At 37.4% G+C, this 27,908-nt stretch overlaps 2 protein-coding genes across 4 annotated transcripts in view; both read right to left on the reverse strand.

Annotated features, from left to right (window-relative positions):
* The window catches only part of LOC139152034 (uncharacterized), a 57,245-nt gene extending 41,978 nt beyond the window's left edge, over positions 1 to 15,267 (reverse strand). For all 3 annotated transcript variants that reach the window (XM_070725130.1, XM_070725123.1, XM_070725136.1), the window contains exons 1-4: positions 15,226 to 15,267; positions 14,461 to 14,594; positions 5,524 to 8,243; positions 152 to 337 (exon numbers count right to left, since the gene is read on the reverse strand). In XM_070725130.1, coding sequence (XP_070581231.1) covers positions 152 to 337; positions 5,524 to 8,243; positions 14,461 to 14,539 — 2,985 coding nt within the window. In that variant the 5' untranslated portion in view covers positions 14,540 to 14,594; positions 15,226 to 15,267. The remainder of the gene's footprint in view (positions 1 to 151; positions 338 to 5,523; positions 8,244 to 14,460; positions 14,595 to 15,225) is intronic.
* A 1,488-nt stretch (positions 15,268 to 16,755) lies between these two features.
* Positions 16,756 to 25,881, reverse strand: LOC139146902 (echinoidin-like). The gene is made up of 6 exons (XM_070717789.1): positions 25,823 to 25,881; positions 23,351 to 23,420; positions 22,930 to 22,966; positions 20,374 to 20,773; positions 18,509 to 18,588; positions 16,756 to 16,958 (listed from the first exon to the last, which is right to left on the reverse strand). The coding sequence occupies exons 2-6, from the start codon at positions 23,402 to 23,404 to the stop codon at positions 16,936 to 16,938; spliced, it is 594 nt and encodes a 197-aa protein (XP_070573890.1). The 5' UTR covers positions 23,405 to 23,420; positions 25,823 to 25,881; the 3' UTR covers positions 16,756 to 16,935.
* Positions 25,882 to 27,908: the final 2,027 nt, after the last annotated feature.

Raw genomic sequence — 27,908 nt, forward strand, 5'->3', positions numbered from 1 at the left:
AAACAGAATTCAGGTATGTAACTTTACAAGATGGTGTTTACAGAGTAAATAAGACAATATGACTCTTACAGAATTTATGTGTGAATAGCAGTGCATACATTCACATATGTATCATACTACCTTAGAGCAATAATGATTATTGCATACTTACATCAGTAGCTTTCTGTCCATCTTTGGCTTTCTTCCCGCCAGCACTCACCACATCTATCAGAACAGATTTGCTGTCGGTAGTGACAACCTGTTTCACAGGGGGTTTGCGTTTGGGTTTTGTCTGCCGTATTACCCGTAAGTTGTTTCTGTTTCTTGGAGATGTCTGCTGTTGTGTCTGATGTGCCTCCTGTTGGAAAAGAAATCCCCCAAAATCAAATATCTTTCATTTAGAAAATAAAACATATTGAGCAACTTGACTGTCAACTGTATCCTATGTAAATGGACTGAATCTACAGAAATAAATGATGGCATATTGATACAGCAGAAACTGTAAATGCTGCTTTGGACTTGGTACATCACTCCCATTCTGACAACAGCTACTCAGCATTCATCTTGGATGTTCTCTGTGCATGACGTGTTGCAATCCAGACAGCAGTTAGGTATGGAGAGATTTCATCACCAGTTGATTTTTTCCTGTATTTCACTGAAATCATCAGCAGTGGCTGTTAACGTCTATTCCATGACTGTTCACTAATGTGCCATCACAGAACATGAACCACTTCTCAGAAATCTTGATAAAGTCCAATTTTCTTACAACCGACTTATTGAGTTGACTTTTGTCTAGAGATTTGCTGTATAATATTCACTACAAGTACAAACTCATACCAACTGTACACAAGGCCCTGCCGTATATTTTTATTACTGCTACATGTATAAAATTAGCAATTTCTTTCAGGTCATCTTGTAGTTCATCCACAAACAGAGACCCTCATTTACTAAGTTCAAAAGTGAGCTTACACATGATGAAAATTTAAAATTTACAACCACACTTGATACATGTATGATCAAGAATATTTACCTACAAAAATCTAATGACTTATAATAACCAGAATATAGATTAACAATATCACCTTACAGATCTACTAAGTGGTATTCCTGAGTGTATTTTTACTGACAAAATATTGTAAAAATTATTAATTTTCACCGGGATTCAATTTCACCATTTTGATGTTTGAGACATTTCACTAGGATTTAAGTTCAATGTTTTTGCCAGTAAAACAATAATTTCTGTTTTTATGTTAACATTTTCACTGGCTTTTAATTTAGCAGATTTTGTTTCATTTAAAGTATCGAAATTAAATCCCGGTGAATAATTAATGCTTTAACAGTATGTAAACTATATCCAACATGACTTACATGTATTACAAAACAGTATCATGGATCTGAATATGAAATATTACATTTTATTATGTTTACAAGAAAAATTTGCTCATTTTATGAGTAAAATGGGCCTACAGGAACGTAACCTAGAAAACCGGCTCACGCACCTTTGTTTGAGTAACATGACACTGCAAACATTGGATTTGTGATGAACATTTCCACAAGACAATATTGCATTTATTAGTCAGTGATCATGATAGATATATGTGTTAGTGTGGTTTTTTGCTTCTTTTTTCCTTTCCATTATTGGCATTATTGTAATTTGAACAGTAATTGCCTGTTTTGCATCAAACAAATACAATTCACCAACAATGATATGCTATTGCTTGGATCATGGTTACAAAGTACAGATGCATGCATGGTTATCAACAAGGGTACTTTAGAAACTATGAGTAACAACAGATAAACATGCTCACCACAAACATATCTCACTGCCTTGAAAGGGAATGGATTTAGCTCTTTTTAAATCATGATGAATAAATTTGATATTATAGTCATGCCTTGTAAACCATGTACATGTAATCACTGATCATGTTTTGCTCTGAAATGTTTGTTGTTCACAACCCAACCAGCAATTTTTACCCATCATGACCTATTTTAGACACTTAATTTGCTTTGCAGAGATGAATTTTTGCAGTTCAAAACTTTTGTCTACGAAAAGACGATGTGAGGTCAAGGCAATGAATTTGTGGAAAGAGTTCGTTAAGGCCCCACCCCAAATTTTTTTCTTAGGTAGGATATACAACACTTTTAAGTATGATAACCCTAAAACTCACCCTAACCCTAATTCTAAAGCTTTTTAAAAATTGTATTTGATGTGCTTCTTCCAGGGAAAGTCCACAATTAAAGTGATTTCCAGGTATGAATAGGCCTAAAGGAACTCTTGCCGAATTTCTTTGCCATGCAAAAGTTTTAATTTTATCCTCCACCCTTGGCATAATTTTCAAGATCAAATCATCTGAAATGAATGACTCGTACTTGAGAAACTTTTTCAACAACAATTAGTTAGTAAAATACCATAAGCTGTCATACAATATGCTGTTTACAGTAATGACATGTGTACAAGTCAATGCAGACGTGAATATACATTACTGAAAGGATGCATGAAGAGTGAAGGGCTACATAAATAGAACATTAAAGAGATTTAAACAGCTACCGGTATATCTAAGATACCGGTAAATCTATACAACAATTCTCAACTAACTTTAAAATCAGACATGAAATGTCTTCAGGAAACTTATCATTAATCTAATTAAGATTGACAACTTCACAAACCAATGAGAAATCAAATCTAAATTCCTGAAGTTCTCCATCAACTTTCTCTGCCAATCAATCTGTTACACTTTATATATATTTTCATCAGTTTTATTCCTATGGATTTTGACGCTCCTTAAAAATACACAACAGTGTGCTCCCCAGGATTTTCTGGTAAAGTGATAACTAATTTGCATAACAATACATTTATGGTAATGAATTTCTATTGTTTACCACAAATTAAAGAGTTGCGGCCACCACTCTATCATTGCTTTGGGGAGAACACTGCACATGTACCTGGTTCAGTCTGACAGCAAAAACACGTGCCAAACTCATCCAATTTAACCAAAACTTTTAAGAGTTTTCATTTAACATTGTATTTTTAAAATTGCAGATCCCTACTGTGTTTTCTGTTCCTCTACCAGCAAACTTACTGTTCGTATTGATAGTTTAGACATTTCCTATAAAATTTCAATTGACCTACTGGAAAACAAGTCTTTTTAGCTAATATCCTTGTTTAGCTAATTTAGCTGAGTGTTTTAATTTGCTAATTTAAGATGCCGCTACTTTAAACTTCTCCCCATACTCATCATGGTCAAGATGTCTTTTCAGCTAAATTAAAACCCTACTGATTGCAATGAAAATCCAAAATCACTAAAATAGCGTGCAGCTAATTCAAAGTGTTTTACAGTATTCACTTCGTCTAAACATTACCTAATGACAGTGGCACAAATTAACTTTGAATTCTGTAACTACATTGTACCTGTACCTACATGTATACATAAACGCAGACTGTTTAAATATACCTTGTTTGAAATCATATTAGTGTATAATATTAGAATTAAGGTAAAATGCACCTCTGGGACAGATAGTTGGACTCTCAAATTTCTACAATTCTTTTCTGATCTACCACTTGTGGGGCTCATCTCAAGACTCTTGGAGAAAGAAAAACTTTCACCATCTTATTTTTCCCACAATCCAAAATTTAATTTTTCCCCCATAGATTTAATACAGGAATAGCAGCCATTTTCAATTTCAAATATCACAAAATGTTGGGTAATTTGTTTCAGCAGTTCCAAACTGCACGATGACCCCTGATTTTTATTATTGATTTGGTAAGAGAATGTTTTGAACGTTTCATTCACGAAAGTTTGAGTGAAAGTTTAAGTCTTTCACTTTTGAGGCGCATACTACCTTAATTAATTAAATTCAACACAAATTTTCAGATCATGATGATACCTTACATTGCTAGGTCCTAACATACAAGCTTTGCTGGTGAAGAGCAAAAAGCTCAACAGTTTATCAAGCTAAAATAAAGTCTAATATTATGAGGTTATCCCTCGATATCACCTCTTGGTGGGTCGTATTGCTGCGAGTGCGGTTGTGGGCCGCATCACACGAGTCGAAGACGAGTGTGATGCGGCCCACAACCGCACGAGCAGCAATACGACCCTACCAAGAGGTGATATCGAGGGATAACCTCTTTATCATATACCTATGCCCACGTTATTGAATGAATAAATCTCGTATATTAAAATATGATACGTTTCACTGTGGTTTTTCTTGATGGACTACATTTGTTTGCGTCATCTTGCTAAGGCGGATTGATATACTAGCGTCTGACGTAATCTATCAGCTGGCTCATTGCCAATTATTTTACGGTTGAGCAGAGAAATGCTTGAACTCTGTCATCAAACATGTAGGATATCTACCGAATCGGTACGGTACATGCAAGTGTTGTGTTTGGTATTATTTTCCAGAACGCATTTACCATGAATACACGATATTTTCAAAGTTGTGCTTTTGAATTTGACGGTCCTCCGACATGTCCGATTTGCTTGTCGTCTGCGCGTCTGTGCTTATGCACGGACGGAACAGCTGGTCTGTCATCGATCTGTCTGTGCCCGTATGGTGTGATGCATGCTCTGCTCTTTAATTTGTTCGAATTGGTAGCACTACTTGCAGGTTAATCCGATATCGACACGTGTTTTATTTAGTTACCCCGCATTTCCCTATGCTTCAAAACCCTGCCACTTTTGGAGATCGGACATGATATCGTAGTCAAAATCATAGACGGGCACCATAGTTTGTTTTGATTAGGGCGCCACCATGTAAGTAGTCCGGTATGCAAATCAACAGGCCGTATCAGGCTTTGTTATGTAATACACAGGTCGTATCACTTTTTCATATGCAAATATTCAATTGAATGAAAGAAAGACGCGCTGACCATTCCTTTCATATGCAAATCAACAAGGCGTATCACTGTATTGACATGCAAATCAACATGATAAATCATGTCACTGAACTCAGTACAGACACAATACAGGGCATAGGTATATAATAATAAAAATAATAATACGGGATCATATTTTCATGGTAAGTCCTAATACTCTGAAAATGATGACCTTATATATATTAAACACTTTCTTTTTCTAACTGGCCTTTGCACACACACTGAAGGCTGCCATTTCTAACCATATCTTTGGAGAAAGACTTGCCTAATTGTGTTCAACAATTCCTGCTATTAACCCTTTCACCCCCAGTTCCCTGTATACAGGTCCAACTTACCATAGAAAACAATGCATTTGGGACAAACCATGGTGGTGAAAGGGTTAAAGCTTCATAATTAAAGATGTTGGTGAAACATTATTAATCAGTATAAAAAAATTCTACAACAGTTTCAGAAAGCTTTCAGTATTCAACACTCTCAAGAGAATGTACAATTTTAAAATAATTCCTTTAAATGTAGTGATTAACTATATGCATTAGACTAATTTATCTATAAGTACACTTCACTTGCACCAATTTCCTGTATATTGAGACAATTATTTAGAAATGATAAAAACAAGATCTTGCAACAGAAGAGACACAATAAGAAAGAAGTAAAAATAACCATACCCCTTCTATCCTTCTGCGTTTGGCTTCCTTATCACAAGCAGGTTTTTTCGGTAAAGACCGAATCTGAGATTTGGCAACAGGTTGTCCTCTAGCATAGTTCTGGTACCGACGACTGGTTGGTGGGGCACCTGGTTTGTGCTGGTAATTCATTGACACACTAGTCTGGTAACTTACATTGGCTGGCTTTGGGGCAATCTTTGGACTGTGGCTAATGGCAGGGATCTGCATTGGACTTTGGCCACTGGCTGGGGTCTGCACTACACTTTGTCCAGTTACAGGGGTCTGCACTTTTGGAGGTCTTGGCTGTGGAGGTTTAACATTGATTGAAACCTTTTCAGGAAGTTTTCCTTTGCTGTGTTTGTACCTCATTCGTGGTGTAGTTGTGTTGGCAGGTCCAGTGTTTGAAGCCGATACTTTGGCTGCATGTCTACGACTGCTGGACATAGCTCCCTGGTAATGTTTACTACTATCTGATCTTGAAGTGGAACTTTTCTCATGACGTGATTCATCGCGGACCTCTATTGTTCTTTTGCTACGACGATGACCAGAGTCGTCTTTTATGCTAGATTTGCGTGACACTGGCGATATTGATCGATGTCGTTTACCTCTTCTTTCTGTCTTTCGTTCATTGCTATGTCTTGAAAGTGTCTCTGTTGACCTGCTATCCCTTGAGCTACTGTGATGCGTCCGTTGCGGTGAAGGACCTTCTTTACGACGGTTTTCAGCATGTCGACGATCAGCAAAGCGTCTTGATCTCCTTTGATCATCATCTCCTCTTTTGCTGTTTGGTTTGTACGAGTCTCTGTCATGCTTGTTTTCATCTTTGTATTCATAGAAGTACTCATCAGGTGACCTTGACCTTTCAACCCTAATTATAATGTTCTTTTGACAGCGTTTAGCTTCAAGATCGTTGATTTGATCTAACAACTCAAAATACATGTCTTTGTATGTTTGTTCCATTTCCTGATCTAGTCTCCCACTCATTATCTTAATTTCCAGCTCCTCTTTCATTCGTAAAGCTTCCTCGATTTCATAGTCACTGTCCACATATACCGGTATGTCAACTGGCTGAGTGGTCCACGCTTCGTCTTCTGGTCGCCAGTCTCTGTCATACCTGTCCACAGAACGGTCAACTGTATCCTTGTAAGTGACAATACGAACATCACGGCTTTGCTGTTCATGGGATGAAGTCCTTGCTTGCACTTTTTTCGACTGGTCAATGATTTTGGCGTCCTTTTTACTAGCGTGTTTTTCTCGAGGTCTAGCTCTGTCTCTTTCTCTATCCCTCTCTCTTCTATATGATTGTTTTCTTGGTCTAGTAGTGTCACGCCAAGGAGAGTGAACAGATCTACCGGTGTCACGCCGAGGAGAGTGAACAGATCTAGCGGTGTCACGCCGAGGAGAGTGAACAGATCTATCGGTGTCACGCCGAGGAGAGTGAACAGCTCTATAGCGATCATCAAAGTACAGTTCCTCCTCTGGAGAATCTAGATATTTATGATGACTGGAGGTTACGAAGTCTGTAGACATTCGTCTCCTCTTCACCTTTTCTGTTATTATTTCCTCTCGCGTGTCAAGAGAAAGCTGCTTTCCTGCACCATAAGGAGAAGGTGGTCGCTTTCTTTGAGATCTGTGTGTCTCATCACTGGATCGGCCTCCTTGGTTTTGTTCCGAGTCAGGCCACTGGCGTCCCATTTGAGGTGTGATATCAGTGTACTGTTCATGTTGTTGGTAACCATGGTGTTCATAATTGTACACAGGTACTGCGGTTTGTTTCTCTCCGTGGTCAACTTGCTGATTCTGCTGCCAATGAGTGAGTTGATACTGAGATGGCTGACTTTGCTTCCTGTATGCACCACTAGGCTGTGACACGACTACAGTCTTGACCTGCCCACCTTTGACCCCTGCACTCTGACCCTTCTTGACATTTCTCTTGGTCGTCGTTGACTGCTGTGCAAACATGGGCTTCTCCTCCTGTTGTAGTTTCCGCTGCAGTTGGCACAACTTCCGATGCATTTCACCCAGCTGGATCATGGTGTTCGGGTCCGTATTTCCAGCAATCAACTGTTTCTCAATCAGCTCTTTCTGCTGTTGAATAACATCGGTTTGAGACTCTCCACCAGCACCTGTCCCATCAGCCTGGGTTAGGACAGATAGCTGGTTCATAGTTTCATCCTCTCCCATCCTGGCAGACTCTTGCCTGCTTGAAAAACCTTGCTGTTGAAATTGTTGCTTATTTTGCAGTTCTCTGTACTGAGAGCTGTCTTTCTGTGTACCATAATCTTGCTGAGACATTGCCGACGTGTGACTTTGAGTTGTTTGTTGGTATTTGAGGGCGTCACTTTGCTGAGCACTATCTATATATCCTGACAAGCTGCCTTGATGGTTTAGAAACTCACCATACTGTTCTGATACAGTAAGGTTTGCCGTGGTCCATGACGCTGACTGCGACATCGACAACCCACTACCTGTACTGTAAGCACCACTCTCACTAGACTGCATATGTCCTTCTGACTGTCCACCGAGGGCTCCGTACTGCTGCCTCACAAGCTTAAAAACGTTTTGCAAATTAACATTCTGACCCCCTTGACTTTCGACATTCATTGGCTGAGGGTGGCCAACCTGATAGGCCATTTCTTTTGCAACATCATCAACAACATGACTATCTTGTGAAGATCTACTTTGAGAATGACTTATGCTATACCCAACATTCTCATTATCTGGAATAATAAAAGAAAGAAGTGAGTTAATCTTTTAAGACTGCAGTTGTACATTTGCTACAAGGAAAAATCTAAAATTCTGTGCTAGGCAAAATCTTAAATTCTGTGGGCCTAAAACTTGACTTGACTATCTTCTAAGTTCAACATATTGTAGTACCAGAGTTTTCTGTTGATAGGCCCATCCATATAAACGGCCATGTGTGATTATTTAGGGGTGATCGCTTATTTTGGATTTTAGTTTTGCTCCATCTTTACCAGTGACATTTAAATTTGCCTCCCTCTTACACTTAAAATTACCAATTAGCTCTAATAAAATTACTGTTGTGTGGCAATTATAACAACAATATTGAGGCTTCTGGCTTCTTTACAGCAGCATTTACATCGGACACCCCTACTGTACTAAATATAACTACAAATGGAATGTTCCTGAGATAGACATTGAGCCATTGTAGCATTTTATGACTAGATGTTTTTGTATTGTATAATGGGTTCAGTTGTACTGCACTTCCATGGGTGCATGTGTGAGTAAGGAGGTGTCTAGTCTGTGTGGTTTCTACGTCTTTCACCGATTGTGCAGAGAAAGTGTAACATTGTGTCCTTCTGAGGCACAGGTAGATTTGCCAGGCTTTGCTGAGGAAAAGATCGGAAAAGAAAAAGAACTATCAAGAAAAGGTATTCTGCAACATCTTAACCCTTTGAGTGTTGTAATTTTTTCCCACCAAAATGTTAGTGCAACATCTTAACCAATTTTTTATGAATATTTCTGTAATTTTTTGATAATTTTGGACCAAAAGGATATCAAATTTCATTGGGTAAAGTTAATCAAAATGTTGTCAAAACTCTAAAAAAAATTGACTTTGCTATATTTTATTAAGGCAACAAAAATTTACTCTGGCACACAAAAGTTAATCTTTATTTGTCACTGTTTCTATGAGCTTCAACTCAAAAATAAGCTTTAGTGAGTTAATGCTCTGGGCATTTATTGAGCTTCAGGTACACCACTGACAATTTACCCATATTGTGAATAAACACCCTGGGCCCATTATCAGAAAACTCTGGTATAGGATGATGAACGAAAATATATATACATTTCAACAAACTTTAACAGGGCTGTCAATTATAGCCGGTCACCGGCGGCAAATCGCCGTCTGACACAGGTCTTGCCGCCGCCTGTTTTCCCTATTCAAGGCCTGCAATAATGATCTTTACACACGTTATGAATTCTTTCCTGTCCAAATTCTACCGTTGGCTGCGCTGTGCTACAGAGGCGCAGCCCCTAAGGCTCGTTGGTAGCCGATTTCTGATTGGTTTTAATCGGTACTGTCAAAAAGCTTTACGTGTTCTGATTGGTTTTCGGACGTACACGATCGATATGGCTACGAAAGTCGACAGCCTCGTTGGATTTATGGGTCCAAAAAAGACCCCCGAGAGGCTCACACTAGCTCTGGATATAAAAGTAATGTCAATATTGGTAAATCATTTTATTTTCCTGAGGAATTTCAGTGATCGGGGGTTCAATCCATCAATGGCATAGCATGCAATGTAGATTTCACGCCGCGTCTGAGCAAAATGCCATAGCATTACGTGTATTTAGCGACTGGAATTTTTGATTTGTTTTCCCGTTTGCAGATCGTGAACGCTCTTTACAATGAGTAAGAATCGTTTACTCAACGCAAAACAAACTTTGTGGGGATTGCCATAATTTTTAGGGAGTTTTGACTACCACTGAATTTGTTTGCACCAAGCCGCCGTTCTATGAAATGTATTCATACGGTAGTACATGCTGTGTACTGTGATTGTTTCGAAGGCCCGAGTATTGAAGTTTGATAAATATTTTCCGACATCCGAAATCTTTCCTCAAAAGCAAATATCGGTATTCCGATCCTTCAAAATCATTTACCAAGACCAACATTTTTTAATGTTTAGGGCAATCACAAAATTTAGCTAGGCTTGACTATATACTTTCGTGGTATCTTGCACGTACGTGCGGCGCGGCGGTAAACCATGTTTTGGATATGGATATAACATGCATGTAGTGAGCCTACCCACTTGGCAGGCGTGGGTTTCGACAAAACTCTGACTATTGTGAGGGATATCAGAATAGATACTATGATAGTCATCAGGAGAAAATATTTGATCGTTAACTTTCACGCGCAAGGATTTACTACGTAAAAAAATCAACATACTCTCAATCTTGTCAACTGAGAGGCCGACGGACAACGAAGGCACGCAATTTCATTAGTGGATGCACTACCTCCATGGTGGATGTAAACTTGAGTATTGTAATTGTTTGTATGACGTAGCGTCTACTCAAATTGTCTCTGGTAATGGTCTCGTATTTACCCCATTACATTTGTAAATTTTCACACTGGAAATTCATAGCCGGTAACTCTGAGGAGAGGTCTTGAAACAGACAAAATAAAATTACAGCAGTATCAACCAGACGCAGATCGGAATTTTTTGTCGTGACGTTATGACATCAGTTTTACAGTGGGGACAAGATTTTTTTAGATTCTAATACGATTAGCTGTTTTTGAATGGGAACGTATTACAATTATCGAATTACTTTCTGCAGATGTTGTTTCTTAATAAATAGTTTCTGCAGGTGTAGTTTCTAAAGCTACATCTGAACACGGTCTTTTGTGGAGGGACCGTGATCTGAAGAAATAGTTTTTGCAGATGTGGTTTCTGCTGAAGCTACTGTTTCATCAGCCTGAGAATCACACAATATTGAGGTACTGTCAGCTGGTACTGCTATACCGATACAAGCCTTGGGCTTAGATGAGTACTCCAGTGATTCTGATTATGGTTCAGATTATGATCTTAGGTTAGATTAGGTTGTAATTCAACACAATTTGTAGGCAAATAATAATAATAACAACCTGGTGTATCAATAAACATATAAACATATAAACATATAAACTCTGTAATACTTCTGTTTGTCTTCCATAATTTAATTATTTCACAAGATTCAATTTCATGTTACTTTTTATACTTCAGTTATAATAATTGACAGTAAATTGCCCTCAAAAGTGCCACCACAGGCCACCAATGAAGATGAATAATTAGAAAAGCTTCAGCTTCAGGAGGGGGGACACCCCCCCTCCTGGCCTCCCCCCGCGTGCGCTTGCGCGCACGCCTTGCTCCGCTTCGCTCCACACAAGGCTGTACCCTCCTGTTCTTTCACTTGTACCCTTCTATTCTGAAAAACATTGACAGCCCTGCTTTAAGCAAATCATCTGCACATAGAGTAACATATACAGCCTAGGACTGACAGAGGTGGCAAAAGTTATGCTCCAGAATAAAGTGCCGCATCCACCAGTGTTTTATGAAAAACTCATGCTGATGACTCTATGGAAGATTTTAGCACACAGATACATGTACAGGTATAGTATACATGTACATTTACATGTGGATAAATGTGCGAACAGGAATACACATGGCTTTGTATTTCTGCACACAGATTTGTTTTTGCCGAGGTTTGTTGGAATTCCACATTTATGCTTGGTCAGACACTGAACCATCATAAACTACTTTGTGCCTAACACATAAGCTGGATCAGCAATAATGTTTTCTACACTGCATGTCCCTGAAGCTAAACTATTCTCAAAAGATGATTTTGCGATATGATCCAATAGTGCAAAAGGTAATTTAAGCATAATCATGGGGACAATAATGAGTCCAGAAATATCAATGATGGATTATGATCTGGTCACTGTGCAGGAAACAAAAGAAAATAGGTACATGTTAATAAAAAACCTGACATGCACCATATGCATGTAGGTGAAAACTTTTGAGCCTGGCAATAAAACCAATGTCAGCTGAGGTATGGCCTAGGAAAATTGCTGGTGTGATATATCGGTAAATGAAATAAGATCATGAAGACAATTTATTGAAGACTACATGTACCGAACAAAGTACACGAAACCTGAAATTTAAAATCAAATTACAACATTCTACAATACCGGTGCTACTATAACAATTTGCCAAACCACTTTTTTTCTTCGGTTCTCACTCATTGACTTCCTGATCAACAATTACTAGAGTTTCACAAACGGTAATTCCTCTAAAAACATTTGTGCAAATGGTTTCTAAGTGATTCAATATCTCGCAAGCAACTGTGATGAAATAATCTATCTACCGGTACTTTGAATTCTTCAACTAGTGGTATACAAATAAACATACATCCGTACATACCCACAAATATACAGACGCCACTTAGACTCATAAGCTCTTTTTGGTATTTATATATAAAACCAAATATGAGCTATAAATGGCAATGTTTGTTGTTTTGGGAGGAGTGGGAAGTGTTTAACCTAGTACAACAACCAAAGTACAGCATTGTATGTAACTCTTTTATGTTACCTGTTTTAATTTCACTGTTATCACAAATCATCAAACATGCACATGTATGTTTACCAAGGATCATGAACAAGGACTTTACTCCTCCTAAAGAAATATTTGACGTCCACTTATAAATCTGGTTAAAAAAAGTAGCCAGTAGCTTTTCATGATTTACTTATTTTGTTTTGTACATCAATAGGAAGTTCTTGTCCTTCTCCCCAAAGTACTAACTCTATTCATCGATAGTAGATGGGGCTGTCTATGCTCTATTCCTAGATAGTAAATGGGGCTGTCTATACTCTATTCCTAGATAGTAGATGGGGCTGTCTATGCTCTATTCCTAGATAGTAGATGGGGCTGTCTATGCTCTATTCCTAGATAGTAGATGGGGCTGTCTATGCTCTATTCCTAGATAGTAGATGGGGCTGTCTATGCTCTATTCCTAGATAGTAGATGGGACTGTCTATGCTCTATTCCTAGATAGTAGATGGGGCTGTCTATGCTCCATTCAAAGATAGTAGATGGGGCTGTCTATTCATACCGGTAGATAGTAGATGGGGCTGTCTATAGCTATATTCATAGAGAGTAGATGGGGCTGTCTATAGCTATATTCATAGAGTAGATGGGGCTGTCTAAACTCTATTCACAGATAATAGACTGGGCTGTCTATGCTCTATTCATAGATAGTAGATGGTGCTGTCTATGCTCTATTCACAGATAGTAGATGGGGCTCAGTCTATGCTCAATTTATGGATAGTAGATGGGGCTGTCTATGCTCTATTCATAGATAGTAGATATGGCTGTCTATGCTCTATCCACAGATAGTAGATGGGGCTGTCTATGCTCTATTCATAGATAGTAGATGGGGCTGTCTATGCTCCATTCACAGATAGTAGATGGGGTGTCTGTACTATATTGATAGGTAGTAGATGGGGCTATCTATGCTCCATTCACAGATAGTAGATGGGGCTGTCTGTACTATATTGATAGGTAGTAGATGGGGCTGTCTATGCTCCATTCAAATTGTCAACACTGCATATCTTCCTTTAAAGTGCACTGTTGTTGTTGACATTTGCATTGTAGTTGGGTCAGGATTAGAATTTACATATCAACAATAACAATGCAGTTTACACTTGTACAGGCTGAGTTGAAAAGCTCAACACTGTGTATCTCAACATGCTTTTGGATGTACAAAAAGAATCTGTAGTTGACAAGCAAAATAAAATTTGTGTCAAAATCACCAAAAGCTCAGCTAATGGCCTCTTTTGATAGTGATAATAATAATATTTGGATAGTCTTGGAGAAGATCACTTGTTAGCCATTGTGGATTTTCGTAGTTGTTTTGTTCCTAGTATTCTTTGTAATATTTTCTAATGTGTCAGTAAATGTGGAAAGATTTCCTTCAGGCCCCCATCCCAAAATTGCTTTATCTTAGGTAGGAAATACAACACTTTTAAGTACCCTAACCCTAAACCCCTCCAAAAGTTATATTTGATGTGCTTCTTCTGAGGAAAGTCCACAATCAAAGTGATCTCCAGGGGAGGGGCCTAAAGGAACTCTTGCAATAACTGTGTCCAGGGACATTTACATCACGGTAAACCTGCATGAAAATGTTTCATTCGGCAGGCATAACTGTTTGGCCTTGTCTTCACTAAAGATTACCTGGATGACTCCAATCAAATGCACGTGATTACGATATTTCGTTTGATCGTAAGTTGCAAATACTCAGTATATGATGTAGGCTCGATTATCAATATGACCTCACGACGGAAACGTAAATTATGCAATCGCGGTATATAGTCATGACAACGTTTTGTTTCTAGGTCTCTGTCTTGTAGAAACCACCTCTATTCATTTGTTCTGTAAATATTACCTCCAGAATGGTGTCCCATGTCGCCAAATCCGAGTGAAAACTCTGGATATGACAGACTCCAACTTCTTCTTGACGCCATATTGCTCCAACGATGTTCGTTGTTTGTTGCCTCCAATTATGAGGTTGGCCGCTGGCTGCGCTCCCGGAAAAAAGTAGAAATTTGGCAGAGCATGAGCAGGGGCCTACAGTGCAGTGGTGTAGATGACTGAGCGCGTCCGCACTGGTGCATTTTATAGGTGTAAACGATACACATACATGTAATAATAACGCTATTAAAATGGACATGCAGCGGCCTAAAGGCTGTCTCTCTGCGCTGCTGAGGAGTGGATCATTTAACTTATCCCCGGCGGAGGAAGCTTGAAAAATGAGGGGCATTTTTTACTCCTTCAGTGCTCTCCTTTAAAAGCAATAGTTTTCAAACTTGGCTTATTCTGGCAACTACGCCATTCTTTTCTGTTTTTGAACGAGAATGTTTTTTTTTCCTTGAAACAACAGTGGTCCCAGTTCATTTCTTTCTTGAGAAATGCTTTTATTTTATATTGTGGCATCGCAAAAGCAAAGTCAGGAAAGATGCGCAGCTAAACTGAAGTGAACGTCTCACTTTAGGTCATGCGCAGTGATTCTGCATGAATAGCAGCGAGCACTGACAGTAAGAGTGCCAGTGACTCCAATGAACAAAGAAAGTCCTGGCTTAAAATGAGGACAGTCCGACACGTGACTCTGTGAACAGCGACTGAAAAAAGTGAACAAAAAAGTTGAATCAACCTGTAGAGCTACCGACTCAATACGGTGATTGCGGAAAAAGTCCAGGCTGAAATTGTCAACCTGGCTTTGGAAAGATAATGTCACAATAGTCTCAGATTCACAACATTGTCATGTGATATCTGACATTTATTTTGATCTATCATGTTTTCCGTAACCACCATGATTGCTTGTTAGTTAGCACCAGACAGAAATGCCAAAGTAAGTAATTGTTCTTCATCAGCACGAAAATATAAAATTTTATTTTACAAAATATAGCAAGTCATTGTAAAGGACATTTTTCAAACATTACTCTTTCAAAATTAAGAAAAAAAAAACTTGGGTCACCGTGCGAATTTTGGTACTAGAAAAACAAACTACTCAAGATTTACCGATATATGAAATTCAAAATGGTCGCCATCCCTGTGTTAACTTTATGGAGAAATTTAAAATTTTCGATTTTCGAATTACAAAGCCTGTGAAAAGTTTTTTACACCAAGAGCTTTAAAATGAACTCCCATAAGTGGCATATCAGAAAAGAATTGTAAAAGTTTAAGAGTCCGGACATCTGTTCTACTTTAAAGATGAATATTGGTGGACAGATCTAGAAGTCCCTCACACGGAATATGTTTGTACGTATTGTAAATTTTTCCAAAATATTCAAGTTGACCAGTCAATGTACGAATTTCAGTGTTTAAACACAAGAGTAAAACGTTACTTGACGAAAGTATTGCGCACAAAGGAAAATACAGGGCTGTTAATTGTATTTGCCGATGTAATGCTTTTATCGAAAATGGATTCAGATTCGTAATATGATTTAGCCAATTTCATCATCGTATTATATGAAATTTCACTTCATGAAAGGCGGCTAACATCCTCGGCTAACATCCCGCTCAAATATTTCATCGGTGAAAATCACTCTACATGTTCTCGCACAAAGCAATTGAATGCGCCTCCTAACGGTACAACAACTTTATAAATTCGTGTCGGGTGCCAGGAAACTTCTTCATGAATTGATTGAGAAGTGTATTCCATAGATTAATTCTACAAATGAAGAATGTTTGTTTGTTTGATTATTTGTTTGACTGTTTGTTCGTTTGTTTATCTGTTTGTTTGTTTGTTAGCACATACTAAGGCCAGAAAAAATAATTAAATTTTTTCTCGGAGTGATAGCTTTACTTTTACTTAATTTGGATTTTTAATTTTTTTAAAACTGCGGCAAATGTATACTTCTGCGTTTCAAATATTTGCTGTGCACATTTTTTGAGTTGTTTGCTTCCTTGTCTTAGTATGGTGTGCACATTTTTTGAGTTGTTTGCTTCCTTGTCTTAGTATGTGGAAATGTTCAGATGAATTTGATCTGTGAATGTTATCAATATATCATGTGAAACGCCTCTATTATTGTGAACAGCTTGTAAAGTCGTCAGTAACAATGTAATTGAGAAAAGATTTTACTTGTCTCTGCAAAAAATAAAATAAATTATTCGCCACCTCTGTATCTTAGCCACAGAAAAGTATATAGGAAAAGATTGACATGAAAAGAACAGATAACGATTTATTGTCGTGATTGGAGAATGTAACACTCTCATTTTATTCAACTACGTTCATTCATAATCAGCATACAGGAAATACTGAGTAAGTCAGGAATATTTGGAATGTTGTTAAGTGATTGAAATGTGCCGTCTCGCAGAACATTCGTCTTCGGCCTGGATGAAGTTCAAATATCCCCAAATCTTAAGCTGTGTGACAACGGGGATCTGTAATTAAAATTGCATCAATAAGAGGTATGAAGCAATGCGTTGTTTGACTGCCTTCAAGTGGCCCTTTGTGATATCGTATGTGTATATACCGGTATGTACATAAGCTTAGTCATTGATGAAATGAAATCTGTCAAAATATGTACATTGTATTGAACTCCCTTATCTAAATACTTTGTAACATGAACAAGAAAACGGAACAAACAGAATGACCGCCTCTCTAAGCTCCGTATGACGATCGAGTGCAATCGAAATCGGGAGAGTTTTAATCAAAAGCAAGTTTGGATCAGTAAAGACTGTAATAATGCATTGAGCAATGAGATGTCTTCCGATACGACGTTTCTAAGTCCCATTATCTTTTCTTATTGTGTTAATCGAGATGTAGAAAAATTGTCACGAGTTGAATTGATTTCCATTGGAAGACGTCTAATAGTTTATGAATGAAGCCTGTTTACATAAATATCTACATATTTATGAGCGTGGATGATTGGAAGTTAATCCATGCAATGTAAGATTTTTCTTATTATTTGCACATTTTTGGGCATTGCTATACGAAAAATCGGCCTTAACCCGATGTTGCCTAAACCTTGCGCGAATCAGCTTTCGTGTCATTTGTGCCGGGTCGTCTAGTTATAAAGAAGCGCGAATAATGTTAATGAGGTAATTCGCTTTACAGAAAACTTACTGTAAAACTGGTGAAAAGTTCCATACATTCAATCAAGACAATACGCTTAATTGTCGGAACATCCACAAAGTCGATGGTAAATTAGCTCATAAGTATCAGCTAATCTACGACAATACGCCTAATTGTCGCCACTGATGTCAGCATAAACAAACTGGAATATGATTAAGTTTTACCTGGGGCGACTTGCAGCGATTTCGAAGCTGTTATCCTATTGGTTGGCTGAATCTTACCAATATAATTAAAACAATACAAATAAACTCCCTAAGTTGCTGTGAATAGTGACAATCGACCAATCAGATATAACCTTGCAAACACGCTGCGAGTCAGCCGTAAGTTTTACCTTGGGTTATTGTAATCATAATAAGTTAAATCGAATATGCAATTATAATTAATTTAATAGAATATAAAGTTAGATAGTAGTTTTGGTATATCAGCCCTTTTATCAACAGCGGGCTTTTCTGTAAGCATCTTTGTCAAAGAAATAAAGATTCTTATTTGTTATCCACAAGTCACTTCTCTGTTTGATCTCTGGTATCATACTCTTACGACGCGACGACCGATAAACTAAGTGGTGATGATGACACGAATGATATTTCACAGGACCAGGCGATATTGGATAATAACCTTCAATTATTGAATAACTCCTGTGTACTGAAAGGAGTTGGAGACGTCTTGTCTGGTGAACAATCAATAGCCATTGGGAAACAGTACGGCAAAAGTAACACTTCAGATGGCATGTCGCATGCTGTCATGTAGACTGAAAGATCCGTCGCTCGAGGGCGCTCTCTACGATCTCCGCAGCAGCGTAGGGGTGCCATACCCTCGAGCGACGGATCTTTCAGTCTAGTTTTTATGTATCACTCACCCGGAACTTCACAGATGAAGCCCTTTGGTCTGACATCACAGTATTCGTCGTCCCATAGTCCCTCGTAATCATATCGGAACCTGTAAGTTAATGTAGAGGTATTGCTTATAATGACTTCTGTTGTTACATATTATCATCACGATCCCCTGATAATTTGAAATGCAACTTTTATTGGCTCTGTCACATAAGTGTATTATGCTTGGGAAGATGCATATGGATTTAGATGTAATACTGACTTAATGCAATTATACTGTAAACACTTGATTTAAGTAACAAGTAAACGAAACTTAAAATCGGGATAAAAATTTTGGAAACCGTTTCTTCTATGAATAGACTATTATCGTCCTTTTAGAGTAGATCCCGATAAAACGTTAAGAAATTACTATTGATGTGTACAGAGTGAAGGGTGGAAACATCCCCACTTCTTTCGTTCGACAATTCTTGTGGGAAGAAATTTCTAAAAGCAGAAGGCTTGACTCTATCTCTGCAATTCGGGGTGCGAGTGAATAACATTGCGCCCAGACATTTGCTAGTGAACTTACAGTGTTCTCCAACAGACTCTATCAACTACATCTCTAGTGATTCACCCAAACTCTAATCTCTCAGGCTCCTGTGGTTACAAATGATCAAACTTGAGTCAACGTATACCTTCAAGTAACCCCAAGGAATGTATCATACGTGTTTGACTCTACCAATAATTTGACCGACAATCAAAGAAGGGAGCAAACTCGATTTTACATTTCAAGGAGAACGATGTTAGTATTAGGGAGCCTTCAGTTATTATGATTGAGTGGGCCGGAGGTATTGGGGAGGCTCACATTTTACAAACTTGCCATAGGGGAGGGTCACATTTTACAGCCTGGGGGGAGGTAACATTTTACATATTGCTAAGTTTATGATGGATACAAAGTCTGAATGAGTTGTGTAAAAACACTTCACAACATTACTGCATGTATGGCATAATCTAGAGCGTTCACGCACGGGTTGGTTAGGAAAACTCTGCTACACTGACCTAACCAAGCCGTGTGGACCACAGAGCCAAAAGGAAATCACTAGTGATTGCAAAAGCGTAAAAAATTTCAATTAATGATTAGGAATATTGTTGATAAAATATAATAATAATAATAATAATAATAATAATAATAATAATAATTCTCATGTATACGTCAACTGAACTGAATACAATGTTAAAGAATACACGGCCATTTATAAGAAATTGTTACGTGGGAAAAGGACTGAAAATTAGTTGTCATATAGGCACTAATCGAGTTCAGCCTCATCTTCAGAATTACATTGATCTACGGTCTGTTATTAAAATGGCGACTGTTACGTGCTATTACAAATTGGTAGAAATTGTGGAAATCAAGAAGCAGCAATAACGAAAACATGACTTACATGTATTTGAAGGCCTGTGCACTGGTTTGATGCTGTGAGTCGACCCCTTCCTATAATTTACTGTTTAAAGACTTTGCAGAAGTTTTACAGTGATCGCACATTAAATTACAGTGCAATACTACGGCTGTAACTATATTGACGATCTTTCTGCGGGTCTGTACTTTTGCAACTGTACAATTATGACAGGAATTTTCATTTTTTATCAATAGCATCCATAGTTATAACTTTATTAATAACAGAGTCTTTACTACAACTGCGCGAATTTGGTCTAAATATTGATCATGATTCGGGATTAGAGTGCAGTAGGGTACTTTATAAGTATAAAATAACGACAAAAATATTGAATTTTTATCAACGGTATTCCTAAAGCATACAATTATTTTCTATACTCTTGCTATGACTAATAACGCCTTATGGCCCTTTGTGCAGATCGGACGATGCCAATAAAGATAAAAAGTCAAGTTACTCACCATAGCTGAACACAATCTTGGCCACTACCTTTCCTATTCTTGCTATTGTTGGGCTCATCTGGGGCCCAGTTACTGTAATCGCCGTCACAGAAGGAGCCGCCATCACTCCAGGCAAACTCACCCTCGTGAGCACGGTCCGACAGTCCGATCCAGAAGCCATACTTGGTAATGCATTTTGGTCCATGCAAATTATTTTCTATGATGAATTTGCGTACTTTACTGTCGATGGACGGATTGTTGAGGACAGCCAATCTACCTTTTGGACCGAGTGGGTGGATTGAACGTGATCTGCAAAATTGCCTAGCGTTCATATTGTAGTGATGGTCTTTTCTGGGCTGCTGGCAGTAGACTTCATACTTCATGCAATTGCAGCCGTCATCGAGTTGTTCCGTAAAGGATCCTACAGAATTCAATTATAAAAGGAATCAATATTCGGTATACTTAAGGTAGAACGCACCTCGGGGACAGACATTCGGACTCTCAAACTTTTACAATTCTCTTCTGATATACCACATGTGGGGGTTCATTTTAAAGCTCTTGGTGAAAGAAAACTTTTCGCCGGCTTAGTTTTTCGAAATTCGAAATTTTTTATTTTTCTCCATAGAGTTAACACAGGGATGGCGGCCATTTTGAATTTCTAATATCGGTAAATCTTGGGTTATTTGTTTCTCTAGTACCAAAATTTGCACGGTGACCCCCCTATTTTTATTCTTGATTTTGAAAGAGAATGATTGAAAGATCCCTTGAGGAAAGTTAGAGCAAAAGTTTAAGTCTTTCACTTTCAAGGTGCATACTACCTTAACTGACCCGCCGATGGTGTACATATTTTCATATGTTTTGCTATTTGTACAGCTGTATTGATATTTAAAAAGTGCGTTATGATCATCAGTAAGTTGCAAATTTCCAAAGAATTCGTCAATATTACTTGAATTGAACCTTTCACTGCGAAGTAAATGGGATTTCTTAGGACCCTAGCGACATGTACGGTGTGTAAACTATATGTCAATTTTATCAACCAGCTTTCATCGAGGCCTCATGTACAGAATTGGTGAAACGGATTGTTATGAAATTTATTTATGTGTTTTCATGTGACCAACTCTTATAGTTTTGCAGAGAACTGACTGAAGGAACGATTGTCTCATTTCTACGCTGTACGAATAGTTATATTTTCATCGTATTCCCTTGAATAAAAGTTGACTTCGGCAAACTTTTCATTATCAAATGTGGTCGGGTAAAACAGTCCTATGTGGGTCTGTATAAATAATGTTTCTTCCTTTGTTAACTATCTGCTTAGTTTGGACAGTTAACGTTCATTTACATATGTATATTGTTTTGCAGTGACCGAATTTCAAAATGATACTTAACGCGCAATTATCGTGACTAAATGAGCGCATTATCTATTGGTAATCTCGAGAATGTACAAAAGTTAATGAAGTATTTGACTTGTGTTATTTCACGAAATATGCATTGACAGAAACATAATCAGATTTATCGGGTCTAAATAAATATTGTGAATTCTATAAACTGAAGTGCGAAATTTGACCTTATGTACACGTCCAACAAATCTCTGATATGCTGTGGTGTAAGAGTCGAGAGAAGTCTAATTATTAGTAACGCTAATATATACAGTGTTTTTCTGTTCCCAATTATTGGAATATTGACATACACAATTGGATAGACTATCAATGATGCCAAACAAGACTGATAAATTGTAACGATCATAATACACTGCGCAGGGAAAACAAAATATCTCAGAGTCATGTAAAACAATCCTTTGTGTACTTTTGATTGCTTGAACATATTCAGGCTGCTCTTGCAACAACACAAACAGTGAAATATGTATGGATTAGATCCGGAGAGTACTCGTTTGTTACACGGTGTTGTTTTCCAGGGTGTAGGGTTACATTGTATTTACAGTATATTTACTTACTTGCGCAATGTTTTAACATATGACCTAACAAACGATGATGATATTACTTCCCAAAGAAGGGCATTGTGTGGCCGCTCAAATATGCTTTTAAGAAAATTCAGCTGTTGTAGTCGTGAATGATAAAAATTAACTAAAAATTGGAAATGCATTTTGCAGCTATGCTTACAATACAGTATTCGGTTATGGTGCATTTTTAATATTTCCATCATTCTTAGCATCCATGTCTATTGTAGTAATGCACTCGGAAGATTGTTAGGGCTGTCACGAATTGGTAGTAAATCATTTTCATTTGTTATAAACAGTGTCAACAAGTTTTCAGGTTTAACGAGAAAGGCTGTATACAGCTTTCCAGACCGACTTAAGCACCGTGGAAACCAGTTGTTCAATGCGCTATTCGTGTCTTTGCATATATTTTTTTGGTTTACAACGTCCCTGGCGATTTCAGTCGCACTGTTATGTAATTTTAGTATTATAATGTGTTTTGAATTTCCAAACTTGCCTATCTTCTTATGTTTTAGCGACTCTCTATGAATATCATTCATTGTTTATGGACGATTTTTAATCAGTCTGAAATAAAGTAATGAATAAACATAGATAATATTATGAGCATAAGTAAAATTTCTCACCTCCCAGCGTGTACTCCACGACCTTTTTCTTCGACTTCTAAACAATGAAAAGAAAGAAAGAAAGAAATGATAAAGAGTGTTGCACAGGCATGCTCGATAGCTGAATGCGGTTAAGAAACAAAATTTGGACTTCAATCATATTGTCAAGGTCTTGTTAATATGTCTCAAACAAAGTGTTTTGATGCATTACTCTCATAAAGCTTGATGTAAACCTGTCGTGCCTAAATTCAAAATTCAAAGACGTCACATGTGATCATAGATACTACCACACGTCATGTCTAATTCCCAGCGATGCCTTCTAAGTAAACGTGAGCACTAAACGTTTTCAAAAATTTGTCCGTGTTGAAGAAAAAAACCCAAAGTTTCAAAAATGCTGTTCCCGAAAGAAATGAAGTAGTAAATATAGTTGTTCAATCCTTACCGCGTTTGTCACGTACACCATACATCCTAGTAGCAAAACCAATTTAAGATCCATTTTCAGTCTTCAAGATCTGAAAGATATGGCGTCGTGAGAGAAGTACAATAGTCCACGGATAGATTAAACGAAATTTTCCCGCCCTGGACTAAGACTCACCAAATATGCAGAAATAATCAAGAATTAGGCCACGAATACAAACACCATCAGGAATAACGACAGTGTCCCACAAACAGTGGGAATATGGTACAAAGATTAAACTCTTCTTTTACAAAAAAATAACAGGACAATCTTTTGCAAAAAATAACAGGAAAAGTTTGAATCTGTATACATCGGAGCACAACATGTTTCTTTTTCACTTGATGCCGTTTCTTCATGCATGGAAAATGTTTCAGGGAGTTAACTTTAAGTATAGGAATATTTAAGTGTGTCGTCTATGCTGAGTTTACCTTTTTTGGAAAACAATTGCTTTACAAGTTTTAAAATCCGAAGACAGGAAATGTTAGCAGCAAATAGTTTAAGGGACGTGATGTCTTATTTTTGTCCATTATATGAACTGAATGTGCTCACGTGTTTTACAACAGGTTCATTAACAGTAGTACGCTTCACACAATGATGGGTATCCAGTAAACAGACTAGAAAAATTCAGCATTCATACAACAGAACAACTTGACATGCTAATGTGTGACCCCTGAATGGAAGGAATGACGTGTTATATTCAATTGACATGTACAGGTTTTGAGTTTGACAAAATTACAAACTTAGTAATCAAGCATTGAAATTGACTGCTGATGACTCGGCATGCATTGACATTTATCAGACACTACTGGACGCATGAAATAATACAGTATGACATGAATTACTGCATACTTTTTGACTGTTATGAAGTTGTGTAAACCAATTGTACCTTTGACCTGTCTCATTTTAAAGTAACAAAACAACGAGCAAGGAGATGTTACGCAACATTTGCAGACCTCAGGATAATCACTAACCAAAACACAAGAACAAAGACAGACATTGTATATTGTGACAGCAGTTCAATTGAGCACACGACGCGGAGATGAAGATAGACTTCTGATAAGACTAGACGTGTATACGGTCTACTGCCAGAGTAACTATCTCTGACGAGGATTTATTGTATTATATTTTTCAATATTCCTGTCAATGAACCCAATTGATACCAATATAATCGACAGCCGTAGGGCGTGTAATGAGAACAATCAGATCTCTGTTATATCATTATATGTAGCAGGTTTCATCAACTTTCGCACAGTACTCTCAGAGTTAAATCACTAATTACAAAATTTTATTTAATATGTAAATGAGCTAATTATTAACTTGAAACACCCAATGCTTCTCAGTGCAATTAAATATTTATCAGATCAATATAGGTATCAAGTTTCATCAAATGTAATGCTGTAATTTTGGAGTAATATCACTAATTACAAAGTCCATTAAATATGCAAATGAACCCTTAATTAACTCCACATGACTAAATTCTTTACACTACAATTATATATCTGTCAGATCAGTGTCTGCAGCAGATTTTATCACATTTGGTGCAGTTATTTCGGAGTTATATGACTAATTACAAAACTTCATAAAATATGCAAATGAGCTACTGTTAACTTGACACTGCCAAATACTTGTCAGTACAATTAGATATTAAACAGATCAATATCTGTACGAGATTTCACTGACTTGTGTGCCGTGATTTCAGATTTATATTCCTAATTACAAAGTTCATTGAATATGCAAATGAACCCTTAATTAACTTGACACTACTAAGTGCTTTACACCACAGTTAGATATCAGTCAGATCAGTATCTGCAGCAGAACTCATCAAATTTGGTGCAGTTACATTGGAGTTATATGACTAATTATGAAACTTCATAAAATATGCAAATGAGCTATTTATTAACTTGACACTGCCCAATGCTTCGTAGTATAATTAGATATATATCAGAGCAATATTTGTTGCACGTATCATCAAGTTTGGTGCAGGAATTTCAGAGTTCTGTCACTAATACAAAAGTTCATTAAATATGCAAATGAGCAGATAATTGACATGGCACTCACAGTATCATCATAATGTTCTGAGATTGTCATCTGTGAAAAGTTTCATGAAATTTTGTGCCGTATTTCTTGACATATGTCTACACTGTCATTACCGTCTCCATAGGGAAACCATTGTACGGCAAAAATCGATATTGCATAACTTCATTAATATGCAAGCAACACCAACCAAAGTCTGATCAATTCTTGCAAGTAGCATATGGTACCTGTGTATCAAATCTGACTTGAATCTATTCAGGCGTTTTTGAGTGATCGTGTAAACAGAAAGACAGACAGACAGACATCGCTATGACATTAGCGCACGTGTGAACACATGAGCTAAAAACCAAACAGAAACATTCACAAAGGCATCACATTTTATACAAGCGAACAAAGTTTTGCGGATGGAATGATTTTACTTACCAAGCTTGCTTGTCAGAACTTCTTCAAACGAGGAAAATGCAATGATCAGTGGCTACAACTGGCCGTATTTATAGATGCCCAACGTTCCCAGGATGCCATTTTGAAAGTTTGAAATTTAAGTGAGATTAACCCAAAATGCGTACACCAATACAAACGTAATTAGACTTTAAGAGACAACCCTTAAACACCATTTACAGTATTGCATATTGAACAATACTCTGGTTTGCCATCGATAACTAGTTCAAGTACCCTGAACGCAGGTTACATGATGTAATGTTTTCATTCATCAAAACCATCTGATTTTATCACTTTGGATGGCATGTTTTCCCACAACCTGAATTCTTGCAACATAATTTTTGTACATGAAAATAGTATGGGAATTGTACTGTCAGATGTATTGGTTCTTATCTACAAGGTAGATGCCCTCAAAGTTGTTTTCGTTTCAATCCAATCCAACAGTCTTATCTGAAAATAGGTTGATTAAGCTTTGTCGTAATCCAACTATTCATGTATTCAAAGAAATTCTAGGTCTTCTTGTAACCACTCTGAAGTTTTCAGGCGATTGTGTATTCCTACATGATTATGAATTATGAAATCCATGACAATTATCTGACTCTTTGTAGATTGTGATCTGTTTTGACTGGTCTTACCGTTATTTCAGTAACGTTCCAATTAAGTACTTTGTTGTGTATGTAGTTCAAATTAAACGACCTGTAGCTGTAACTTTTGATGATTTCTTTTGCTATTTTTTAATGTCCACCACATATTTTGTTCTATTCCATAACGCATGTTGACATATACCGTAGTTAGCTTGAAAACTCGGCCTGCACACACACACACAGATATATATATATATATATATATATATATATATATATATATATATATATATATATATATATATATATATATATATATATATATATACACACAACTGAGTTGATCAGGATAATCTAAGATATTACATTTCCACTACAAATTTGTTTCGTATAGGCTGCAGAGCCGCCTACACTCATCGGGTGGCTGTGATCGACTGAGACTTTAGGCGGGAAACGATTTCTTTTGTTTTGTTTTTGTTGGCACCTGTTTGTTGCAAAAGGATGAATAATTAGTGACTGCACAAGAGAAATTTTCTCCTGTGTCTGCAGGTCGATACTAATTCGTTTCTATTGTTGAGGGAGCACATTTCTGGATATCTGAGGAGTATGAATTTCTCGTGGAGGCACAGATTGCATTTTTTTGTGACGTTGGAGTATGGATTGCATTGCTTTATTATTTTCAAGTCAATCCTGTATTCTGTCTTTGCATCTTTCAGTGACCAAATGTGCTTGCTCAGTTCGGTGCTGTTTCTGTATTTTTTGTTGCGGAATGATAGCATGTGGTTATTATATCTTGTTTTGCATGGAGTCTCCGTCAGGCCGATGTATGTTGCGTGTCTGTTGTTGTCTTCTCTGGTGACCGTTGCTTGGTAAACCGCGCCCTCTGTGAGGCATTTTCCTGGCAATGGGCATTTGCTCTTTTGTCTGCAGTTGCTTTCTTTACTGGTGATGGTGGCGGTTGTATTCTTGTTTTCCATTTCCTGTTGTGTGAAATGATAATACTTTGCATGTTTGGCATACAGCTGTTGCTTAGTTTGAGTATATATATATATATAGAGAGAGAGAGAGAGAGAGAGAGGAGAGAGAGAGAGAGAGAGAGAGAGAGAGAGAGAGAGAGAGAGAGAGAGAGAGAGAGAGAGAGAGAGAGATATAGAGATATAGAGATATAGATAGATATAGATAGATATAGATATAGATATAGATATATAGAGATATATTTATATAGATTATATATATATGTGTGTGTGTGTGTGTGTGTGTTTGTGTGTAAACGGCATTGTTATTGTTGACAAATAAACTAGAATTCAAATGTACACAATAAAAATGCATTTGTACTCACGTGTTCACACACGTGAGCCATGTCGCATCGATGTCTGTCTGTCCGTGTGTCTGTGGGGACGCTGTCCCTAAAACGGTTTATCAGATCTAAAGTAAGTCTTGCATGTGCATAGATTTTCTTTGAGGTTTGCAAGAACTTATTAGCTTTT

Source organism: Ptychodera flava, chromosome 2 (assembly GCF_041260155.1).
Source record: "Ptychodera flava strain L36383 chromosome 2, AS_Pfla_20210202, whole genome shotgun sequence".
Classification (NCBI taxonomy): Eukaryota; Metazoa; Hemichordata; class Enteropneusta; family Ptychoderidae; genus Ptychodera; species Ptychodera flava.